Raw genomic sequence first — 22,127 nt, 5'->3', positions numbered from 1 at the left:
ATAAAAAGTTACTGTCAAGTTCAGAAACTTTGGCTCAGACCGTAAGCAGTCCAGGGTCACCTAAATCCCTTTTTCCTGTTTTATCCAAGGAATCGGTGGATGAGGAGGATGAGGACGACATCTTGCCTCCGTAGAACCAGTATGTGCAGGGACACATTAATTGCCAGCTTGTTTTGTGGGGGCCCAAACGAACCAATCATTTCAGCCACAGTCATGTGGCAGACCCTGGCGCTGAAATGATTGGTTTGTTAAGTGTGCATGTCCTATTTATACAACATAAGGGTGGGTGGGAGGGCCCAAGGACAATTCTATCTAGCACCTCTTTTTTTTCTTTGCATTATGTACTGTTTGGGGCCTAGTTTTTCAAACTGCCATCCTGTCTGCCACTGCAGTGTCACTCCTAGATGGGCCACGTGTTTGTGCCGCCCACTCGTGTCGCTTAGCATAGTCATCCAGCTACCTCGGTGCAACCTTTTGGCAATAAAAACAATATTGTGAGGTGTGAGGTGTTCAGAATAGACTGGAAATGAGTGGAAATGAAGGTTATTGAGGTTAATAATAGCATAGGAGCAGAAAAACACACAAATTCTGTGATTTTAGCTGTTTTTATGCTTTTTTAAAAAAAAATACAGATCCAAAACACAAAACCCAGAACCCAAAACACGGAAGGGTGGTTTTGGAAAAACCAATCCAGATCCAAAACACGAAGAAAGATCCAGATCCAAAACCAAAACACAACACACGAAAAGTGGCCGGTGCACACCCCTAGTCTGTATAGAGTGTAATAGATGTGTATTATGATCATGTACAGTGGTCAGGACATGTTAGGGGGGTAGTGTCCTATGTCTGTATACAGTGTAATAGATGTGTATTATGATCATGTACAGTGGTCAGGTCATGTTGGGGTGTAGTGTCCTATGTCTGTATACAGTGTAATAGATGTGTACTATGATCATGTACAGTGGTCAGGTCATTTTGGGGATGTAGTGTCCTATGTCTGTATACAGTGTAATAGAAGTGTATTATGCTCATGTACAGTGGTAAGGTCATGTTGGGGGTGTAGTGTCCTATGTCTATATAGAGTGTTTCAGATGGGTATTATGATCATGTACAGTGGTCAGGACATGTTGGGGGTGTAGTGTCCTATGTCTATACAGAGTGTGATAGATGTGTATTATGATCATGTACAGTGGTCAGGACATGTTGGGGGTGTAGTGTCCTATGTCTGTATAGAGTGTAATAGAAGTGTATCATGGTCATGTATAGTGGTCAGGACATGTTGGGGGTGTAGTGTCCTATATCTGTATAGAGTGTAATAGATGTGTATTATGATCATGTACAGAGGTCAGGAGATGTTGGGGGTGTAGTGTCCTATGTCTGTATAGAGTGTAATAGATGAGTATTATGATCATGTACAGTGGTCAGGACATGTTGGGGGTATAGTGTCCTATGTCTGTATACAGTGTAATAGATGTGTATTATGATCATGTACAGTGGTCAGGACATGTTGGGGGTATAGTGTCCTATGTCTGTATAGAGTGTAATAGATGTGTATTATGATCATGTACAGTGGTCAGGTCATGTTGGAGTGTAGTGTCGTATGTCTGTATTAGGGGTGTGCACCGGCCACTTTTCGTGTTTTGTGTTTTGGTTTTGGATCTGGATCTTTCTTCGTGTTTTGGATCTGGATTGGTTTTGCCAAAACCACCCTTCCGTGTTTTGGGTTCTGGGTTTTGTGTTTTGGATCTGTATTTTTTTGAAAAAAAGCATAAAAACAGCTAAAATCACAGAATTTGTAGGTTTTTCTGCTCCTATGCTATTATTAACCTCAATAACCTTAATTTCCACTCATTTCCAGTCTATTCTGAACACCTCACACCTCACAATAGTGTTTTTATGTCCAAAAGGTTGCACCGAGGTAGCTGGATGACTATGCTAAGCGACACGAGTGGGCGGCACAAACACGTGACCCATCTAGGAGTGACACTGCAGTGGCAGGCAGGATGGCAGTTAGAAAAACTAGGCCCCAAACTGTACATAATGCAAAGAAAAAAAGAGGTGCAAGATGGAATTGTCCTTGGGCCCTCCCACCCACCCTTATGTTGTATAAACAGGACATGCACACTTTAACAAATCAATCATTTCAGCGCCAGGGTCTGCCACACAACTGTGGCTGAAATGATTGGTTCGTTTGGGCCCCCACAAAACAAGCTGGCAATTAATGTGTCCCTGCACAAACTGGCTCTACGGAGGCAAGATGTCATCCTCATCCTCCTCATCCACCGATTCCTCACCCTCTTCAGTGTGTACATCCTCATCCTCACAAAGTATTAACTCGTCCCCACTTGAATCCACCACCACAGGTCCCTCTGTACCTTCTGGAGGCTGGTCTCCCTGGAAGAGCTGATAATTCATTTTGATGAACATCATCTTCTCCACATTCTGTGGAAGCAACCTCCTACGCCTTTCGCTGACAAGGTTCCCGGCTGCACTAAACACTCTTTCGGAGTACACACTGGAGGGGGGGCAACTCAGGTAAAATAGAGCCAGTTTGTACAGGGGCCTCCAAATTGCCTCTTTTTCCTGCCAGTACAGGTATGGACTGTCTGACATGCCTACTTGGATGCTGTCACCGATGTAATCCTCCACCATTCTGTCAATGGTGACAGTATCATATGCAGTGACAGTAGACATGTCAGAAATTGTTGCCAGGTCCTTCAGTCCGGACCAGATGTCCAAACTTGGTCCTGCCTGCCCTGCATCACCGCCAGCGGGTTGCTTAGGATACCTAAGTTTTTTCCTGGCAGCCCCAGTTGCGGGAGAAAATGAAGAAGGAGCCGTTGACGTGTCACGTTCCGCTTCAGCTGACAGTGTGTTCACCAGCAGGTCTTTGCACCTCTGCAGGCTTGTGTCGGCCGGAAAGAGAGACACCACATAGGCTTTAAACCTAGGATCGAGCACGGTGGCCAAAATGTAGTGGTCTGATTTCAACAGATTGACCACCCTGGAATCCTGGCAAAGCGAATGAAGGGCTTCATCCACAAGTCCCACATGCCGAGCGGAATCGCTCCGTCTTAGCTCCTCCTTCACTTTCTCCAGCTGCTTCTGCAAAAGCCTGATGAGGGGAATGACCTGACTCAAGCTGGCAGTGTCTGAACTGACTTCACGTGTGGCAAGTTCGAAGGGCTGAAGAACCTTGCACAACACGGAAATCATTCTCCACTGCGCTTGAGTCAGGTGCATACCCCCTCCTTTGCCTATGTCATAGGTGGATGTATAGGCTTGTATGGCCTTTTGCTGCTCCTCCATCCTCTGAAGCATATAGAGGGTTGAGTTCCACCGCGTCACAACCTCTTGCTTCAGGTGATGGCGGGGCAGGTTCAAGAGTGTTTGCTGGCGCTCCAGTCTTCGGCACGCAGTCGCTGAATGGCGAAAGTGGCCAGAAATTTTTCGGGCCACCCAAAGCGTCTCCTGCACGCCCCTGTCGCTTTTCAGAAAATTCTGCACCACCAAGTTTATTGTGTGAGCAAAACATGGGACGTGCTGGAATTTGCCCAGATGTAATGCCCGCACAATATTGGTGGCGTTGTCAGATATCACAAATCCCCAGGAGAGTCTAAGTGGGGTAAGTCACTGGGCGATGATTTCCCTCAGTTTCTCTAAGAGGTTGTCGGCGGTGTGCCTCTTACTGAAACCGGTGATACACAGCGTAGCCTGCCTTGTAACGAGCTGGCGTTTCTGAGATGCTGCTACTGGTGACGCTGCTGCTGTTGCTGCGTAAGGTGATACATCTACCCAGTGGGCTGTCACAGTCATATAGTCCTTAGTCTGCCCTGTTCCACTTGTCCACATGTCCGTGGTTAAGTGGACATTGTGTACAACGGCATTTTTCAGGACACTGAGGACACTTTTTCTGACGTTTCTGTACAGTCTCGGTATCGCCTGCCTAGTGAAGTGGAATCTAGACGGGATTTGGAACCGGGGACACACTACCTCCATCAATTGTCTAAATCCCACTGCACTAATGGCGGATACCGGACGCACGTCTAACACCAACATAGCAGTCAAGGCCTCAGTTATACGTTTTGCTTCAGGATGACTGCTGTCGTACTTCATCCTCCTCGCTAAGGACTGTTGGAGGGTCAATTGTTTAGTAAAAGTAGTGGTGTTCCTACTTCCTCTCTGGGATGATGAACGACTCCCAGCAGCAGCAGCAACAGCAGCAGCGGCAGCAGTAGGCGTAGCAATGCAGGATCCTCCGGAGGAATCCCGGATAGGAGAGTCAGTCATGCCAGTGATATGGCCTGCAGGACTACTTCCGATCCTGACTAAGGAGGAAATTGACGAGGAGGGAGTTGACGGTGTGGTTTGCAGGCGCTTGGATACAACAGGACAACGGGATTTAGGTGTCCCTGGACTGCTTACGGTCTGAGCCAAAGTTTCTGAACTTGACAGTAACTTTTTATGAACGCGCTGCAGGTGCCGTATAAGGGAGGATGTTCCTAGGTGGTTGACGTCCCTACCCCTACTTATTTCACCTTTACATATGGTACATATGGCAAGACAGTTGTTGTCCGGATTTGGATAGAAATATTGCCAGACCAAAGAGGTGGAATGTTTGGTCTTCTGCCCAGGCATGACCGTGATGGGCTTTTTCATCCCACGGACAACAACTGTCTCCCCCGGAGCCTGATTTAAACAAACCACATCACCATCAGAATCCTCCTCGCCAACTTCCTCCTCAGCGCCAGCTACACCAGTATCCTCATCCTGTTGTACTTCAACAGTGACATCTTCAATTTGCATATCAGCAAGTGGACTGTGGGTGCTCCTTTCAGCACTTGCAGGGGGCGTGCAAATGGTGGAAAGAGCCACCTCTTCCCGTCCAGTGCTGGGAAGGTCAGGCATCGCAACCACCACCACACTTGGACTCTCTTTGGGGATTTGTGATATCTTCTTAGAAAGCACAGTTCTTCGCTGTGCTTTTGCCAGCTTAACTCTTTTGATTTTTTTAGTGGGAGGAGTGCTTCCATCGTCATGTGAAGCTGAACCACTAGTCATGAACATACTAGGGATCGACCTTAGCCGTTCCTTGCCACTCCGTGTCGTAAATGGCATATTGGCAAGTTTACGTTTCTCTTCAGCTGATTTAAATGTCTTTTTCAAGGTCATTTTCCTGAACTTTGCCATTTGGGATTGTATGTGCCCTCTACTATGACATTGGGCATCGGCCTTGGCAGACGACGTTGATGGCATGTTATCGTCTATGTCATGACTAGTGGCAGCAGCTTCAGCACTAGGAGGAAGTGGTTCTTGATCTTTCTCTATTTTATTTTTATCGGAGAAAGTTTGGTCCTCCAATTATGTTATATCGATTTGATATATACGTGCGGCTAAACACAGAAAATAAATTTTTTTTTGGTTCGGACTGGAGTGTACTTTGTGGGTTACAGCACCCTTTAACGGTCAAGCCAGCCGGCCCTTTACTTATGACACAGGCGCACGCTTGGCACTACTTTGTTGATGCACGTGCGGCTACTGCGCACACAATTAACAAACACAGAAAAAATTTTTTTTTTGGTTTGGACTCTAGTGTACTTTCGGGGGTTACAGCACCCTTTAACGGTCAAGCCAGCCGGCCCTTTACTTATGACACAGGCGCACGCTTGGCACTACTTTGTTGATGCACGTGCGGCTACTGCGCACACAATTCACAAACACAGAAAATAATTTTTTTTTAGGTTTGGACTGGAGTGTACTTTCGGGGGTTACAGCACCCTTAACGGTCAAGCCAGCCGGCCCTTTACTTATGACACAGGCGCACGCTTGGCACTACTTTGTTGATGCACGTGCGGCTACTGCGCACACAATTCACAAACACAGAAAATATTTTTTTTTTTGGTTTGGACTGGAGTGTACTTTCGGGGGTTACAGCACCCTTAACGGTCAAGCCAGCCGGCCCTTTACTTATGACACAGGCGCACGCTTGGCACTACTTTGTTGATGCACGTGCGGCTACTGCGCACACAATTCACAAACACAGAAAATATATTATTTTTTTAGCACTTGGGGGGAGCACCCCTGATGGACAGAGCACCCCCTGGACAACACTACAGCACCCCTTTAGGACTGGGACACTGCACAGGACTTTGGAACTGACTGCACAACACAGTCCAGCCAGCCCCTATGGACTTTGAAGTAGTGGACACAGCCCCTATTAACAACAGCAGCACAGCACAACACAGCCAGCCCCTATGGACTTTGAAGTAGTGGACAACAGCAGCACTACACTACACTACACTACACAGCACTAACTCCCACCCTCCCTCTTCACTGTCCACAGCCGAGTGAGAAAATGGCGCCGACGCGGGTACCTTATATAGGATCCAAAACCCGCGAGACTCGGAAGGCGGGATGATGACGTTTTGCCTCGATGTCAGATCCGAGTCAGGCGGGAAAAGTCGAGCCTGACTCGGATCGGACTCGGATCGGGGGGGCTCGGGGGGGTTCGGATTTCAGAAATCCGAACCCGCTCACCCCTAGTCTGTATACAGTTTAATAGAAGTGTACTATGGTCATGTACAGTGGTCAGGACATGTTGGGGGTGTAGTGTCCTATGTCTGTATAGAGTGTAATAGTAGTGTATTATGATCATGTACAGTGGTCAGGTCATGTTGGGGGTGTAGTGTCCTATGTCTGTATAGAGTGTAATAGATGTGTATTATGATCATGTACAGTGGTCAGGTCATGTTGGGGGTGTAGTGTCTTATGTCTGTATAGAGTGTAATAGATGTGTATTATGATCATGTACAGTGGTCAGGACATGTTGGAGTGTCGTGTCCTATGTCTGTATAGAGTGTAATAGAAGTGTATTATGGTCATGTACAGTGGTCAGGACATGTTGGGGGTGTAGTGTCCTATGTCTGTATATAGTGTAATAGATGTGTACTATGATCATGTACAGTGGCCAGGACATGTTGGGGGTGTAGTGTCCTATGTCTGAGTATATTGTAATAGAAGTGTATTATGGTCATGTATAGTGGTCAGGACATGTTGGGGGTGTAGTGTCCTATATCTGTATAGAGTGTAATAGATGTGTATTATGATCATGTACAGAGGTCAGGAGATGTTGGGGTTGTAGTGTCCTATGTCTGTATAGAGTGTAATAGATGTGTATTATGATCATGTACAGTGGTCAGGACATGTTGGGTGTGTAGTGTCCTATGTCTGTATAGAGTGTAATAGATGTGTATTATGATCATGTACAGTGGTCAGGTCATGTTGGAGTGTAGTGTCCTATGTCTGTATACAGTGTAATAGAAGTGTATTATGGTCATGTACAGCGGTCAGGACATGTTGGAGGTGTAGTGTCCTATGTCTGTATAGAGTTTAATAGATGTGTATTATGATCATGTACAGTGGTCAGGTCATGTTGGGGGTGTAGTGTCCTATGTCTGTATAGAGTGTAATAGATGTGTTTTATGATCATGTACAGTGGACAGGTCATGTTGGGGGTGTAGTGTCTTATGTCTGTATAGAGTGTAATAGATGTGTATTATGATCATGTACAGTGGTCAGGACATGTTGGAGTGTCATGTCCTATGTCTGTATAGAGTGTAATAGAAGTGTATTATGGTCATGTACAGTGGTCAGGACATGTTGGCGGTGTAGTGTCCTATGTCTGTATATAGTGTAATAGATGGGTATTATGATCATGTACAGTGGCCAGGACATGTTGGGGGTGTAGTGTCCTATGTCTGTGTATATTGTAATAGAAGTGTATTATGATCATGTACAGTGGTCAGGACATGTTGGGGGTGTAGTGTCCTATATCTGTGTATATTGTAATAGAAGTGTATTATGGTCATGTACAGTGGCCAGGACATGTTGGGGGTGTAGCGTCCTATGTCTGTATAGAGTGTAATAGATGTGTATTATGATCATGTACAGGGATCAGGGAATGTTGGGGGTGTAGTGTCCTATGTCTGTATATAGTGTAATAGATGTGTATTATGATCATGTACAGTGGCCAGGACATGTTGGGGGTGTAGAGTCCTATGTCTGTATAGAGTGTAATAGATGTGTATTATCATCATGTACAGTGGCCAGGACATGTTGGGGGTGTAGCGTCCTATGTCTGTATAGAGTGTAATAGATGTGTATTATGATCATGTACAGGGATCAGGATATGTTGGGGGTGTAGTGTCCTATGTCTGTATAGAGTGTAATAGATGTGTATTATGGTCATGTACAGTGGTCAGGACATGTTGGGGGTGTAGTGTCCTATGTCTGTATAGAGTGCAATAGATGTGTATTATGATCATGTACAGTGGTCAGGACATGTTGGGGGTGTAGTGTCCTATGTCTGTATAGAGTGTAATAGATGTGTATTATGGTCATGTACAGTGGTCAGGACATGTTGGGGGTGTAGTGTCCTACTGTATGTCTGTATAGATTGTAATAGAAGTGTATTATGATCATGTACAGTGGTCAGGACATGTTGGGGGTGTAGTGTCCTATGTCTGTATAGAGTGTAATAGATGTGTATTATGATCATGTACAGTGGTCAGGTCTTGTTGGAGTGTAGTGTCCTATGTCTGTATACAGTGTAATAGATGTGTATTATGATCATGTACAGTGGTCAGGTCATGTTGTAGTGTAGTGTCCTATGTCTGTATACAGTGTAATAGGAGTGTATTATGGTCATGTACAGTGGTCAGTACATGTTGGGGGTGTAGTGTCCTATGTCTGTATAGAGTGTAATAGAAGTGTATTAGGATCATGTACAGTGGTCAGGACATGTTGGGGGTGTAGTGTCCTATGTCTTTATAGAGTGTAATCGATGTGTATTATGATCATGTACAGTGGTCAGGTCATGTTGGAGTGTAGTGTCCTATGTCTGTATACAGTGTAATAGAAGTGTATTATGGTCATGTACAGTGATCAGGACATGTTGGGGGTGTTGTGTCCTATGTCTGTATAGAGTGGAATAGATGTGTATTATGATCATGTACAGTGGTCAGGACATGTTGGAGTGTAGTGTCCTATGTCTGTATAGAGTGTAATAGAAGTGTATTATGGTCATGTACAGTGGTCAGGACATGTTGGGGGTGTAGTGTCCTATGTCTGTATAGAGTATAATAGATGTGTATTATGATCATGTACATTGGTCAGGACATGTTGGGGGTGTAGTGCCCTATGTCTGTATAGAGTGTAATAGATGTGTATTATGATTAGGGGTGTGCACCGGCCACTTTTCGTGTTTTGTGTTTTGGTTTTGGATCTGGATCTTTCTTCGTGTTTTGGATCTGGATTGGTTTTGCCAAAACCACCCTTCCGTGTTTTGGGTTCTGGGTTTTGTGTTTTGGATCTGTATTTTTTTGAAAAAAAGCATAAAAACAGCTAAAATCACAGAATTTGTAGGTTTTTCTGCTCCTATGCTATTATTAACCTCAATAACCTTAATTTCCACTCATTTCCAGTCTATTCTGAATACCTCACACCTCACAATAGTGTTTTTATGTCCAAAAGGTTGCACCGAGGTAGCTGGATGACTATGCTAAGCGACACGAGTGGGCGGCACAAACACGTGACCCATCTAGGCGTGAAACTGCAGTGGCAGACAGGATGGCATTGAAAAACTAGGCCCCAAACTGTACATAATGCAAAGAAAAAAAAGAGGTGCAAGATGGAATTGTCCTTGGGCCCTCCCACCCACCCTTATGTTGTATAAACAGGACATGCACACTTTAACAAACCAATCATTTCAGCGCCAGGGTCTGCCACACAACTGTGGCTGAAATGATTGGTTCGTTTGGGCCCCCACAAAACAAGCTGGCAATTAATCTGTCCCTGCACAAACTGGCTCTACGGAGGCAAGAAGTCGTCCTCATCCTCCTCATCCACAGATTCCTCACCCTCTTCAGTGTTATGTACATCCTCATCCTCACAGAGTATTAATTCGTCCCTGCTGGAACCACAGGTCCCTCTGTACGTTCTGGAGGCTGGTCTCCCTGGAAGAGTTGATCATTCATTTTATGAACATCATCTTCTCCACATTTTGTGGAAGCAACCTCCTACGCCTTTCGCTAACAAGGTTCCCGGCTGCACTAAACACTCTTTCGGAGTACACACTGGAGGGGGGGCAACTCAGGTAAAATAGAGCCAGTTTGTACAGGGACCTCCAAATTGCTTCTTTTTCCTGCCAGTACAGGTACGGACTGTCTGACATGCCTACTTGGATGCTGTCACCGATGTAATCCTTTAACAGACAGACGCACGCTTGTCGCTGCTGCTTTGAGGATTCAAGTGCGGCTACAGCCCACACAATTCACAAAGATAGAAAAAAAAAAGAATATTTTTATTGTTTGTGGAGCACACTTTGAGGGTTACACCACCCTCTAACAGACAGACGCACGCTTGTCGCTGCTGCTTTGAGGATGCAAGTGCGGCTACAGCCCACACAATTCACAAAGACAGAAAAAAGAAGAAGAATATTTTTATTCTTTGTGTAGCACACTTTGAGGGTGTCACCACCCTTTAACAGACAGACGCACGCTTGTCGCTGCTGCTTTAAGGATGCAGGTGCGGCTACAGCCCACACATTTCACAAAGACCGAAAAAAAAAGAACAATATTTTAATTGTTTGTGTAGCACACTTTGAGGGTGTCACCACCCTTTAACAGACAGACGCACGCTTGTCGCTGCTGCTTTAAGGATGCAGGTGCGGCTACAGCCCACACAATTCACAAAGACAGAAAAAAGAAGAATATTTTTATTGTTTGTGCAGCACACTTTGAGGGTGTCACCACCCTTTAACAGACAGACGCACGCTTGTCACTGCTGCTTTGAGGATGCAAGTGCGGCTACATCGCACACAAGTCACAAACACATAAAAAAAATAGTTTTTTATTTTTTGGAGCACTTTGAGAGTTACACCACCCTTTAACAGACAGACGCACGCTTGTCGCTGCTGCTTTAAGGATGCAAGTGCGGCTACAGCCCACACATTTCACAAAGACCGAAAAAAAAGAACAATATTTTAATTGTTTGTGTAGAACACTTTGAGGGTTTCACCACCCTTTAACAGACAGACGCACGCTTGTCGCTGCTGCTTTAAGGATGCAGGTGCGGCTACAGCCCACACAATTCACATAGACAGATAAAAGAAGAAGAATATTTTTATTGTTTGTGTAGCACACTTTGAGGGTGTCACCACCCTTTAACAGACAGACGCACGCTTGTCGCTGCTGCTTTAAGGATGCAGGTGCGGCTACAGCCCACACATTTCACAAAGACCGAAAAAAAAAGAACAATATTTTAATTGTTTGTGTAGCACACTTTGAGGGTGTCACCACCCTTTAACAGACAGACGCACGCTTGTCGCTGCTGCTTTAAGGATGCAGGTGCGGCTACAGCCCACACAATTCACAAAGACAGAAAAAAGAACAATATTTTAATTGTTTGTGTAGCACACTTTGAGGGTGTCACCACCCTTTAACAGACAGACGCACGCTTGTCGCTGCTGCTTTAAGGATGCAGGTGCGGCTACAGCCCACACAATTCACAAAGACAGAAAAAAGAAGAATATTTTTATTGTTTGTGTAGCACACTTTGAGGGTGTCACCACCCTTTAACAGACAGACGCACGCTTGTCGCTGCTGCTTTGAGGATGCAAGTGTGGCTACATCGCACACAAGTCACAAACACATTAAAAAAATAGTTTTTTATTTTTTGGAGCACTTCGTGAGTTACACCACCCTTTAACAGACAGACGCACGCTTGTCGCTGCTGCTTTAAGGATGCAGGTGCGGCTACAGCCCACACAATTCACAAAGACAGAAAAAAGAAGAAGAATATTTTTATTGTTTGTGTAGCACACTTTGAGGGTGTCACCACCCTTTAACAGACAGACGCACGCTTGTCGCTGCTGCTTTGAGGATGCAAGTGTGGCTACATCGCACACAAGTCACAAACACATTAAAAAATTTTTTTTGATTTTTTGGAGCACTTTGAGAGTTACAACACCCTTTAACAGACAGACGCATGCTTGTCGCTGCTGCTTTGAGGATGCAAGTGCGGCTACAGCCCACACAATTCACAAAGACAGAAAAAAAAAGAACAATATTTTAATTGTTTGTGTAGCACACTTTGAGGGTGTCACCACCCTTTAACAGACAGACGCACGCTTGTCGCTGCTGCTTTAAGGATGCAGGTGCGGCTACAGCCCACACATTTCACAAAGACAGAAAAAAAAAGAACAATATTTTAATTGTTTGTGTAGCACACTTTGAGGGTGTCACCACCCTTTAACAGACAGACGCACGCTTGTCGCTGCTGCTTTGAGGATGCAGGTGGAATCTAGACGGGATTTGGAACCGAGGACACACTACCTCCATCAATTGTCTAAATCCCACTGCACTAATGTCGGATACCGGACGCACGTCTAACACCAACATAGCAGTCAAGGCCTCAGTTATACGTTTTGCTTCAGGATGACTGCTGTCGTACTTCATCCTCATCGCTAGGGACTGTTGGAGGGTCAATTGTTTAGTAAAAGTAGTGATGTTCCTACTTCCTCTCTGGGATGATGAACAACTCCCAGCAGCAGCAACAGCACTAGTAGGAAGTGGTTCTTGATCTTTCCCTATTTTATTTTTATCAGAGAAAGTTTGGTCCTCCATTTATGTTATATTGATATATATACGTGCGGCTAAAGCGCACACAAACACAGAAAATATTTTTTTATTTTTGCTGGAGAGTAGTGCACTTTGTGGGTTACACCACCCTTTAAGAAATGAGCCAGCCGGCTCTTTACTTATGGGACACAGGCGCACGCTTGGCACTGCTCCTTTGTTGATGCACGTGCAGCCACAGTGCACACAAGTCACAAACACAGAAAATATATATTTTTTTGGTTTGGAGTGTACTTTGGGGGTTACAGAACCCTTTAACGGTCAAGCCAGCTGGCCCTTTACTTATGACACAGGCGCACGCTTGGCACTACTTTGTTGATGCACGTGCGGCTACTGCGCACACAATTCACAAACACAGAAAATAATTTTTTTTTTGGTTTGGACTGGAGTGTACTTTCGGGGGTTACAGCACCCTTTAACGGTCAAGCCAGCCGGCCCTTTACTTATGACACAGGCGCACACTTGGCACTACTTTGTTGATGCACGTGCGGCTACTGCGCACACAATTCACAAACACAGAAAATAATTTTTTTTCGGTTTGGACTGGAGTGTACTTTGGGGGTTACAGCACCCTTTAACGGTCAAGCCAGCCGGCCCTTTACTTATGACACAGGCGCACGCTTGGCACTACTTTGTTGATGCACGTGCGGCTACTGCGCACACAATTCACAAACACAGAAAATAATTTTTTTTTTGGTTTGGACTGGAGTGTACTTTCGGGGGTTACAGCACCCTTTAACGGTCAAGCCAGCCGGCCCTTTACTTATGACACAGGTGCACGCTTGGCACTACTTTGTTGATGCACGTGCGGCTACTGCGCACACAATTCACAAACACAGAAAATAAATTTTTTTTTGGTTTGGACTGGAGTGTACTTTGGGGGTTACAGCACCCTTTAACGGTCAAGCCAGCCGGCCCTTTACTTATGACACAGGCGCACGCTTGGCACTACTTTGTTGATGCACGTGCGGCTACTGCGCACACAATTCACAAACACAGAAAATAAATTTTTTTTTGGTTTGGACTGGAGTGTACTTTGGGGGTTACAGCACCCTTTAACGGTCAAGCCAGCCGGCCCTTTACTTATGACACAGGCGCACGCTTGGCACTACTTTGTTGATGCACGTGCGGCTACTGCGCACACAATTCACAAACACAGAAAATAATTTTTTTTTTGGTTTGGACTGGAGTGTACTTTCGGGGGTTACAGCACCCTTAACGGTCAAGCCAGCCGGCCCTTTACTTATGACACAGGCGCACGCTTGACACTACTTTGTTGATGCACGTGCGGCTACTGCGCACACAATTCACAAACACAGAAAATAATTTTTTTTTTGGTTTGGACTGGAGTGTACTTTCAGGGGTTACAGCACCCTTAACGGTCAAGCCAGCCGGCCCTTTACTTATGACACAGGCGCACGCTTGGCACTACTTTGTTGATGCACGTGCGGCTACTGCGCACACAATTCACAAACACAGAAAATAATTTTTTTTTTGGTTTGGACTGGAGTGTACTTTCGGGGGTTACAGCACCCTTAACGGTCAAGCCAGCTGGCCCTTTACTTATGACACAGGCGCACGCTTGGCACTACTTTGTTGATGCACGTGCGGCTACTGCGCACACAATTCACAAACACAGAAAATAATTTTTTTTTGGTTTGGACTGGAGTGTACTTTCGGGGGTTACAACACCCTTTAACGGTCAAGCCAGCCGGCCCTTTACTTATGACACAGGCGCACGCTTGGCACTACTTTGTTGATGCACGTGCGGCTACTGCACACACAATTCACAAACACAGAAAATATATTATTTTTTTAGCACTTGGGGGGAGCACCCCTGATGGACAGAGCACCCCCTGGACAACACTACAGCACCTCTTTAGGACTGGGACACTGCACAGGACTTTGGAGTGGACACAGCCCCTATGGAGAACTGACTGCACAACACAGTCCAGCCAGCCCCTATGGACTTTGAAGTAGTGGACACAGCCCCTATTAACAACAGCAGCACAGCACAACACAGCCAGCCCCTATGGACTTTGAAGTAGTGGACAACAGCAGCACTACACTACACTACACTACACAGCCCTAACTCCCACCCTCCCTCTTCACTGTCCACAGCCGAGTGAGAAAATGGCGCCGACGTGGGTACCTTATATAGGATCCAAAACCCGCGAGACTCGGAAGGCGGGATGATGACGTTTTGCCTCGATTTCAGATCCGAGTCAGGCGGGAAAAGTCGAGCCTGATTCGGATCGGACTCGGATCGGGGGGGCTCGGGGGGGTTCGGATTTCAGAAATCCGAACCCGCTCACCCCTAATTATGATCAAGTACAGTGGTCAGGACATGTTGGGGGTGTAGTGTCCTATGTCTGTATAGAGTGTAATAGATGTGTATTATGGTCATGTACAGTGGTCAGGACATGTTGGGGGTGTAGTGTCCTTCTGTATGTCTGCATAGAGTGTAATAGAAGTGTATTATGATCATGTACAGTGGTCAGGACATGTTGGGGGTGTAGTGTCCTATGTCTGTATAGAGTGTAATAGATGTGTATTATGATCATGTACAGTGGTCAGGTCATGTTGGAGTGTAGTGTCCTATGTCTGTATACAGTGTAATAGAAGTGTATTATGGTCATGTAGAGTGGTCAGGACATGTTTGGGGTGTAGTGTCCTATGTCTGTATAGAGTGTAATAGAAGTGTATTAGGATCATGTACAGTGGTCAGGACATGTTGGGGGTGTAGTGTCCTATGTCTGAATAGAGTGTAATAGATGTGTATTATGATCATGTACAGTGGTCAGGTCATGTTGGAGTGTAGTGTCCTATGTCTGTATACAGTGTAATAGAAGTGTATTATGGTCATGTACAGTGGTCAGGACATGTTGGGGGTGTAGTGTCCTATGTCTGTCTAGAGTGTAATAGATGTGTATTATGATCATGTACAGTGGTCAGGACATGTTGGGGGTGTAGTGCCCTATGTCTGTCTAGAGTGTAATAGATGTGTATTATGATCATGTACAGTGGTCAGGACATGTTGGGGGTGTAGTGCCCTATGTCTGTATAGAGTGTAATAGATGTGTATTATGGTCATGTACAGTGGTCAGGACATGTTGGAGTGTAGTGTCCTATGTCTGTATAGAGTGTAATAGATGTGTATTATGGTCATGTACAGTGGTCAGGACATGTTGGGGGTGTAGTGTCCTATGTCTGTATAGAGTGTAATAGATGTGTATTATGATCATGTACAGTGGTCAGGACATGTTGTGGGTGTAGTGCCCTATGTCTGTATAGAGTGTAATAGATGTGTATTATGATCATGTACAGTGGTCAGGACATGTTGGGGGTGTAGTGCCCTATGTCTGTATAGAGTGTAATAGATGTGTATTATGATCATGTACAGGGATCAGGACATGTTGGGGGTGTAGTGTCCTATGTCTGTATAGAGTGTAATAGATGTGTATTATGGTCATGTACAGTGGTCAGGACATGTTGGGGGTGTAGTGTCCTATGTCTGTATAGAGTGTAATAGATGTGTATTATGATCATGTACAGTGGTCAGGACATGTTGGGGGTGTAGTGTCCTATGTCTGTATAGAGTGTAATAGATGTGTATTATGGTCATGTACAGTGGTCAGGACATGTTGGGGGTGTAGTGTCCTACTGTATGTCTGTATAGACTGTAATAGAAGTGTATTATTTATGATCATGTACAGTGGTCAGGACATGTTGGGGGTGTAGTGTCCTATGTCTGTATAGAGTGTAATAGATGTGTATTATGATCATGTACAGTGGTCAGGTCTTGTTGGAGTGTAGTGTCCTATGTCTGTATACAGTGTAATAGATGTGTATTATGATCATGTACAGTGGTCAGGTCATGTTGGAGTGTAGTGTCCTATGTCTGTATACAGTGTAATAGGAGTGTATTATGGTCATGTACAGTGGTCAGGACATGTTGGGGGTGTAGTGTCCTATGTCTGTATAGAGTGTAATAGAAGTGTATTAGGATCATGTACAGTGGTCAGGACATGTTGGGGGTGTAGTGTCCTATGTCTGTATAGAGTGTAATAGATGTGTATTATGATCATGTACAGTGGTCAGGTCATGTTGGAGTGTAGTGTCCTATGTCTGTATACAGTGTAATAGAAGTGTATTATGGTCATGTACAGTGGTCAGGACATGTTGGGGGTGTAGTGTCCTATGTCTGTATAGAGTGTAATAGATGTGTATTATGATGATCATGTACAGTGGTCAGGACATGTTGGAGTGTAGTGTCCTATGTCTGTATAGAGTGTAATAGAAGTGTATTATGGTCATGTACAGTGGTCAGGACATGTTGGGGGTGTAGTGTCCTGTGTCTGTATAGAGTATAATAGATGTGTATTATGATCATGTACATTGGTCAGGACATGTTGGGGGTGTAGTGCCCTATGTCTGTATAGAGTGTAATAGATGTGTATTATGATCATGTACAGTGGTCAGGACATATTGGGGGTGTAGTGTCCTATGTCTGTATAGAGTGTAATAGATGTGTATTATGGTCATGTACAGTGGTCAGGACATGTTGGGGGTGTAGTGTCATAATGTATGTCTGCATAGAGTGTAATAGAAGTGTATTATGATCATGTACAGTGGTCAGGACATGTTGGGGGTGTAGTGTCCTATGTCTGTATAGAGTGTAATAGATGTGTATTATGATCATGTACAGTGGTCAGGTCATGTTGGAGTGTAGTGTCCTATGTCTGTATACAGTGTAATAGAAGTGTATTATGGTCATGTACAGTGGTCAGGACATGTTGGGGGTGTAGTGTCCTATGTCTGTATAGAGTGTAATAGAAATGTATTAGGATCATGTACAGTGGACAGGACATGTTGGGGGTGTAGTGTCCTATGTCTGTATAGAGTGTAATAGATGTGTATTATGATCATGTACAGTGGTCAGGTCATGTTGGAGTGTAGTGTCCTATGTCTGTATACAGTGTAATAGAAGTGTATTATGGTCATGTACAGTGGTCAGGACATGTTGGGGGTGTAGTGTCCTATGTCTGTATAGAGTGTAATAGATATGTATTATGATCATGTACAGTGGTCAGGACATGTTGGAGTGTAGTGTCCTATGTCTGTATAGTGTGTAATAGAAGTGTATTATGGTCATGTACAGTGGTCAGGACATGTTGGAGTGTAGTGTCCTATGTCTGTATAGAGTGTAATAGATGTGTATTAGGATCATGTACAGTGGACAGGACATGTTGGGGGTGTAGTGTCCTATGTCTGTATAGAGTGTAATAGATGTGTATTATGATCATGTACAGTGGTCAGGTCAAGTTGGAGTGTAGTGTCCTATGTCTGTATACAGTGTAGTAGAAGTGTATTATGGTCATGTACAGTGGTCAGGTCATGTTGGGGGTGTAGTGCCCTATGTCTGTATAGAGTGTAATAGATGTGTATTATGGTCATGTACAGTGGTCAGGACATGTCTGAGTGTAGTGCCCTATGTCTGTATAGAGTGTAATAGATGTGTATTATGATCATGTACAGTGGTCAGGACATGTTGGGGGTGTAGCGTCCTGTGTCTGTATAGAGTGTAATAGATGTGTATTATGGTCATGTACAGTGGTCAGGTCATGTTGGGGGTGTAGTGCCCTATGTCTGTATAGAGTGTAATAGATGTGTATTATGGTCATGTACAGTGGTCAGGACATGTCTGAGTGTAGTGCCCTATGTCTGTATAGAGTGTAATAGATGTGTATTATGATCATGTACAGTGGTCAGGACATGTTGGGGGTGTAGTGTCCTATGTCTGTATAGTGTGTAATACAAGTGTGTTCTGATCAAGTTTACCTGAAAATAGCTATTAAATATTGGCCAATATTTTTGTTATTCATAAAATAAGGGGCGCTTTATACAAAATAGAATCAATCAGTGATTAGGAACAAGGTGTTTTTCTATATTGCTATATGAATCCATGTCAATCCTCGGGTATCTGTTGAGTCAGCCCCAGAACTTACTTATGTTTACATCGGCAACGTCTTCTTCTTGTTCCTAAAATATATAAAAAAAATCAGATCTACTTATATTCACAGAAATGTAATTGCAAATATCACACAGTGAATATAGAGGGTTGGGTACGGGATGCCAGCGCTCAGGATCCTGGCGGTCAGGCATCCTGACTGAGTCACAATCCTGACAGAGGGAGGTAAGTATATTACCCTACCCCTACCCCTACCCCTAACCCGAACCCTGCATCTCCGCAGCCTAAGCCTAACCCTCCCCTCCTACATTTTGGACTTGCAGCTTAAGAGACAGTGCCCACAAAATAGTTTCTACTTCCTAGCTATTAAGAAAGACATTTGAATTATAGATAATACAATATACACAAACTCATGTTACACATACTGTATGTCGTCTAGGGTTCTAGGGCTGCTGATTATCCTGTAAACCTCCCAGTACTCTGATTGGCTATGGCTTGATCTAGGAATGTGAACATTGGAATTATCTAATTGGCTTGTGGACCCTGGGAGATTTCTAATAGTACTGTACTCTGATTGGCTAACAGTTGGTCTAGTCCAGTGGTCGGGGAACAGGGGTAAATTACCCCACATGGGGTAAAAATTAAATTCCTGGGGGTAATGGACGGACAGCCGGGCATGCATATGAGCTTTAGGGAGGCTGTGCCGCAGGGAGGCTCTAAGCCTTTGCCCGCTGAGATGTTATTACCAGCGGGCGCCCATCTCCTTCCCTGCAGTGCCGCGTTAGCCGGAGGCTGGAGTTCTCTTCTGAACTCCAGCTTCCGGCTCTCTTCATGCGCACTATGGGAGAGATGTCATGACGTCTCTCCCATAGTTCTGAGGAGCAGCCGGGCGGACAGGACCGCGGTGGATGTAGGAGCGGGGATTAAGGTAAGTGTTTTTTTTTGTACAAGCGGCACTACAGGGGCATTATATGGGGGCACTACTATAGGGGCATAACTATGGGGGCACTAATACAGGGGCATTATATGAGGGCACTACTACAGGGGCATTATCTGGGGGCAATACTACATGGGCATAACTATGGGGCACTACTACAGGGGCATTATATGGTGGCACTACTACAGGGCATAACTATGGGGGCACTACTACAGGGGCATATATGGGGGCACTACTATATGATTTCCTTCCTTTCAAATCAAGGGGGTAACGTCGGCGTATCTATATATATTTTGGGGTAAAAGGTAAAAAAGTTCCCTGACCCCTGGTCTAGTCAATTGAAATATCCTTTTAATCTGGCTATTTGTTGCTTTGGGTGTGTGAACAATTATATTTCTGAAATATCTTTATTTTGGTCTAACCTAGTGAATATTCTAATGGTCTGATCGTCTAAAGGATAAAAGATAGTAAGGTTTGTATGTCTCATACACTTTAATGGCGAAAAACAACGATATCTAAAAGTATAGGCAAAACTTTACTCTCTGTCCTCGCTTTATACAGTGGATTTAAATTTTGTTCTCAAACTCCCAGTTAGTAATCTGTATTTCATTACCTCTCCCATAACACTTCATTATTTTGGACAGTACATTAAGGCTTGAGGATGGTGCATGGAACAATGCAATTAATGGGAAGCAAACCGTTAGGAATTCCTGGCAGGATGTGTATTCATATCCATTAACTGACATTATTGATTTTGCATTAAAGTATGTTCAATTAGATTGGGACAGCACGGTTAGCATTATTGCCTCACCGCCCAGCGGCGGCACCAGGGTCAGTGACACCTGGTGCGGTAAATAGCCCCCCGTGTGCCTAAGAAAATGGGCGTGGCCTTGCAGAAAAGTTTCTTCTTCAATCTGAGGACATTGCTTTACAGTGGATGCCCCCGCTTACATCACTTCGGGGGGCGTGCCCAGCATTTCTGTAGATGCCTGGTTGCCCCTGGAAACTGTGCCTGCCCTGCCAGCTTCTCCACAGTGACAGGAGCCAGGCTCTGCATGGTAATGTCACAGCGCGGCAACCGGCTGCACGTCACTGCGGAGGAGCTGGCAGTTTGTTGTCACCCCATGGAAGGGTGACACCCGGGTACAGTTCACACCCTGCTTGTGACATATCTGTGTGTATTTTGTTTACAAAAAATAACTTGGGTTATTGCCAGGACAACCCGGGTCTATGTTTGGTGTAAAAGGGTCTAAGATAAATAACCCGGAAGGACCTGGGTATTGATGGTGTGTGAACAGCATGACCTGGGTCACCATGACCCAGGTCATGCCTCAAAAGAGCTGATTGGCGGCTTCAGTAGCGCTTATAGATGAAATTATCTCCAAGAGTCCACTGTAATGGGTGGTACACACTAGATGGCCGGATCGGACGATATAAAGGGCACATGCAGCATGGCCCCCCGCCGCCGCGATGCTGCTCCGGACATCGGCAAGTGTGTATGTTCCCTGCAGGGAAACATCACTAATGAGATCGTGCTGGGAACTCATCGTCAGACCCGGCCCTAGCCCATTTGGTGCCCTAGGCAAAATTTTGACTGGTGCCCCCTAACAGCTTCCCATACCGAGCTGAACAGCCCCTCAGGACAAAAAACAGGTGGCCCTCCTCAGTAGGTGCTGTCGATGTTTTAAGACCCATCTGTCTTTTCATCAGGACATGTCATGAAAAAACCAATGGGTCTTGAAACATCAACAGAACCTATGTGATTTGTGACAAAATATCACTTTGTTACAACTACTAAGCAGTGCCGCCTGTTTTTTTCCTGAGGGGCTGTTCAGCTCAGTATGGGAATTTGTTTATTATGCTGGGAGGGCACCCTCGAGATTACCAGTAAATGTATCCAGAGTGTCGGGCTGAATGTATGTATATATATACCCCCCTAACAGTGCCCCTAGTAGTAGTCCCCCTTCCAGCAGTGCCCCTAGTAGTATTAGTCCCCCCAGCCAGCAGTGCCCCTAGTAGTAGTCCCTCCCCAGCAGTGCCCCTAGTAGTATTAGTCCCCACCTAACAGTGCCCCTAGTAGTAGTCCCCCCTCCAGCAGTACCCCTAGTAGTAGTAGTCCCCCCCTTCTAGCAGTGCCCCCAGTCGTCCCGCCTTCCAGCAGTGCCCGAAAGACACACACACGAAAAAAAAAAATCCACTTACTTTATTCCCCGCTCCGGCGTCCGCTCCTCCATCCAACGTCCTCCTGCTCTGCATGATGGGAGAGACGTCATGACGTCTCTCCCATCAGCCACTGCGGGAGCCGGAAGTCCGGCTCCGGCAGTGGGCGCAGCAGCCGATGAGAGTCTGTCTGACTCTCATCGGCTGCTAAAACGAACACACAGCTGCCGGTGCCGTTGGCTGTGTGTTTGTTCCTGGCAGTGTAGCGCGGACTGCACTTATGTGCGGTCCACACTACCGTCGTGCGCCTGGTCCTATGGAGGCAGAGCCGTGTCAGTCACGGCTCTGCTCTGCAAAGGCCCAT

At 45.3% G+C, this 22,127-nt stretch overlaps 1 protein-coding gene across 1 annotated transcript in view; it reads right to left on the bottom strand.

The window, feature by feature from the left end:
* LOC148480523 (T-cell surface glycoprotein CD8 alpha chain-like) overlaps positions 1–22,127 on the bottom strand; it is a 45,562-nt gene that overhangs the window by 7,986 nt on the left and 15,449 nt on the right. The window contains exon 5 of the mRNA XM_088454255.1: positions 18,704–18,737. Coding sequence (XP_088310381.1) covers positions 18,704–18,737 — 34 coding nt within the window. The remainder of the gene's footprint in view (positions 1–18,703; positions 18,738–22,127) is intronic.

The sequence above is a fragment of the Taudactylus pleione genome, unplaced genomic scaffold, assembly GCF_031769625.1.
Source record: "Taudactylus pleione unplaced genomic scaffold, aTauple2 ptg000611l, whole genome shotgun sequence".
NCBI classification, from domain to species: domain Eukaryota; kingdom Metazoa; phylum Chordata; class Amphibia; order Anura; family Myobatrachidae; genus Taudactylus; species Taudactylus pleione.
This window is presented reverse-complemented; position numbering and strand designations above follow the sequence as displayed.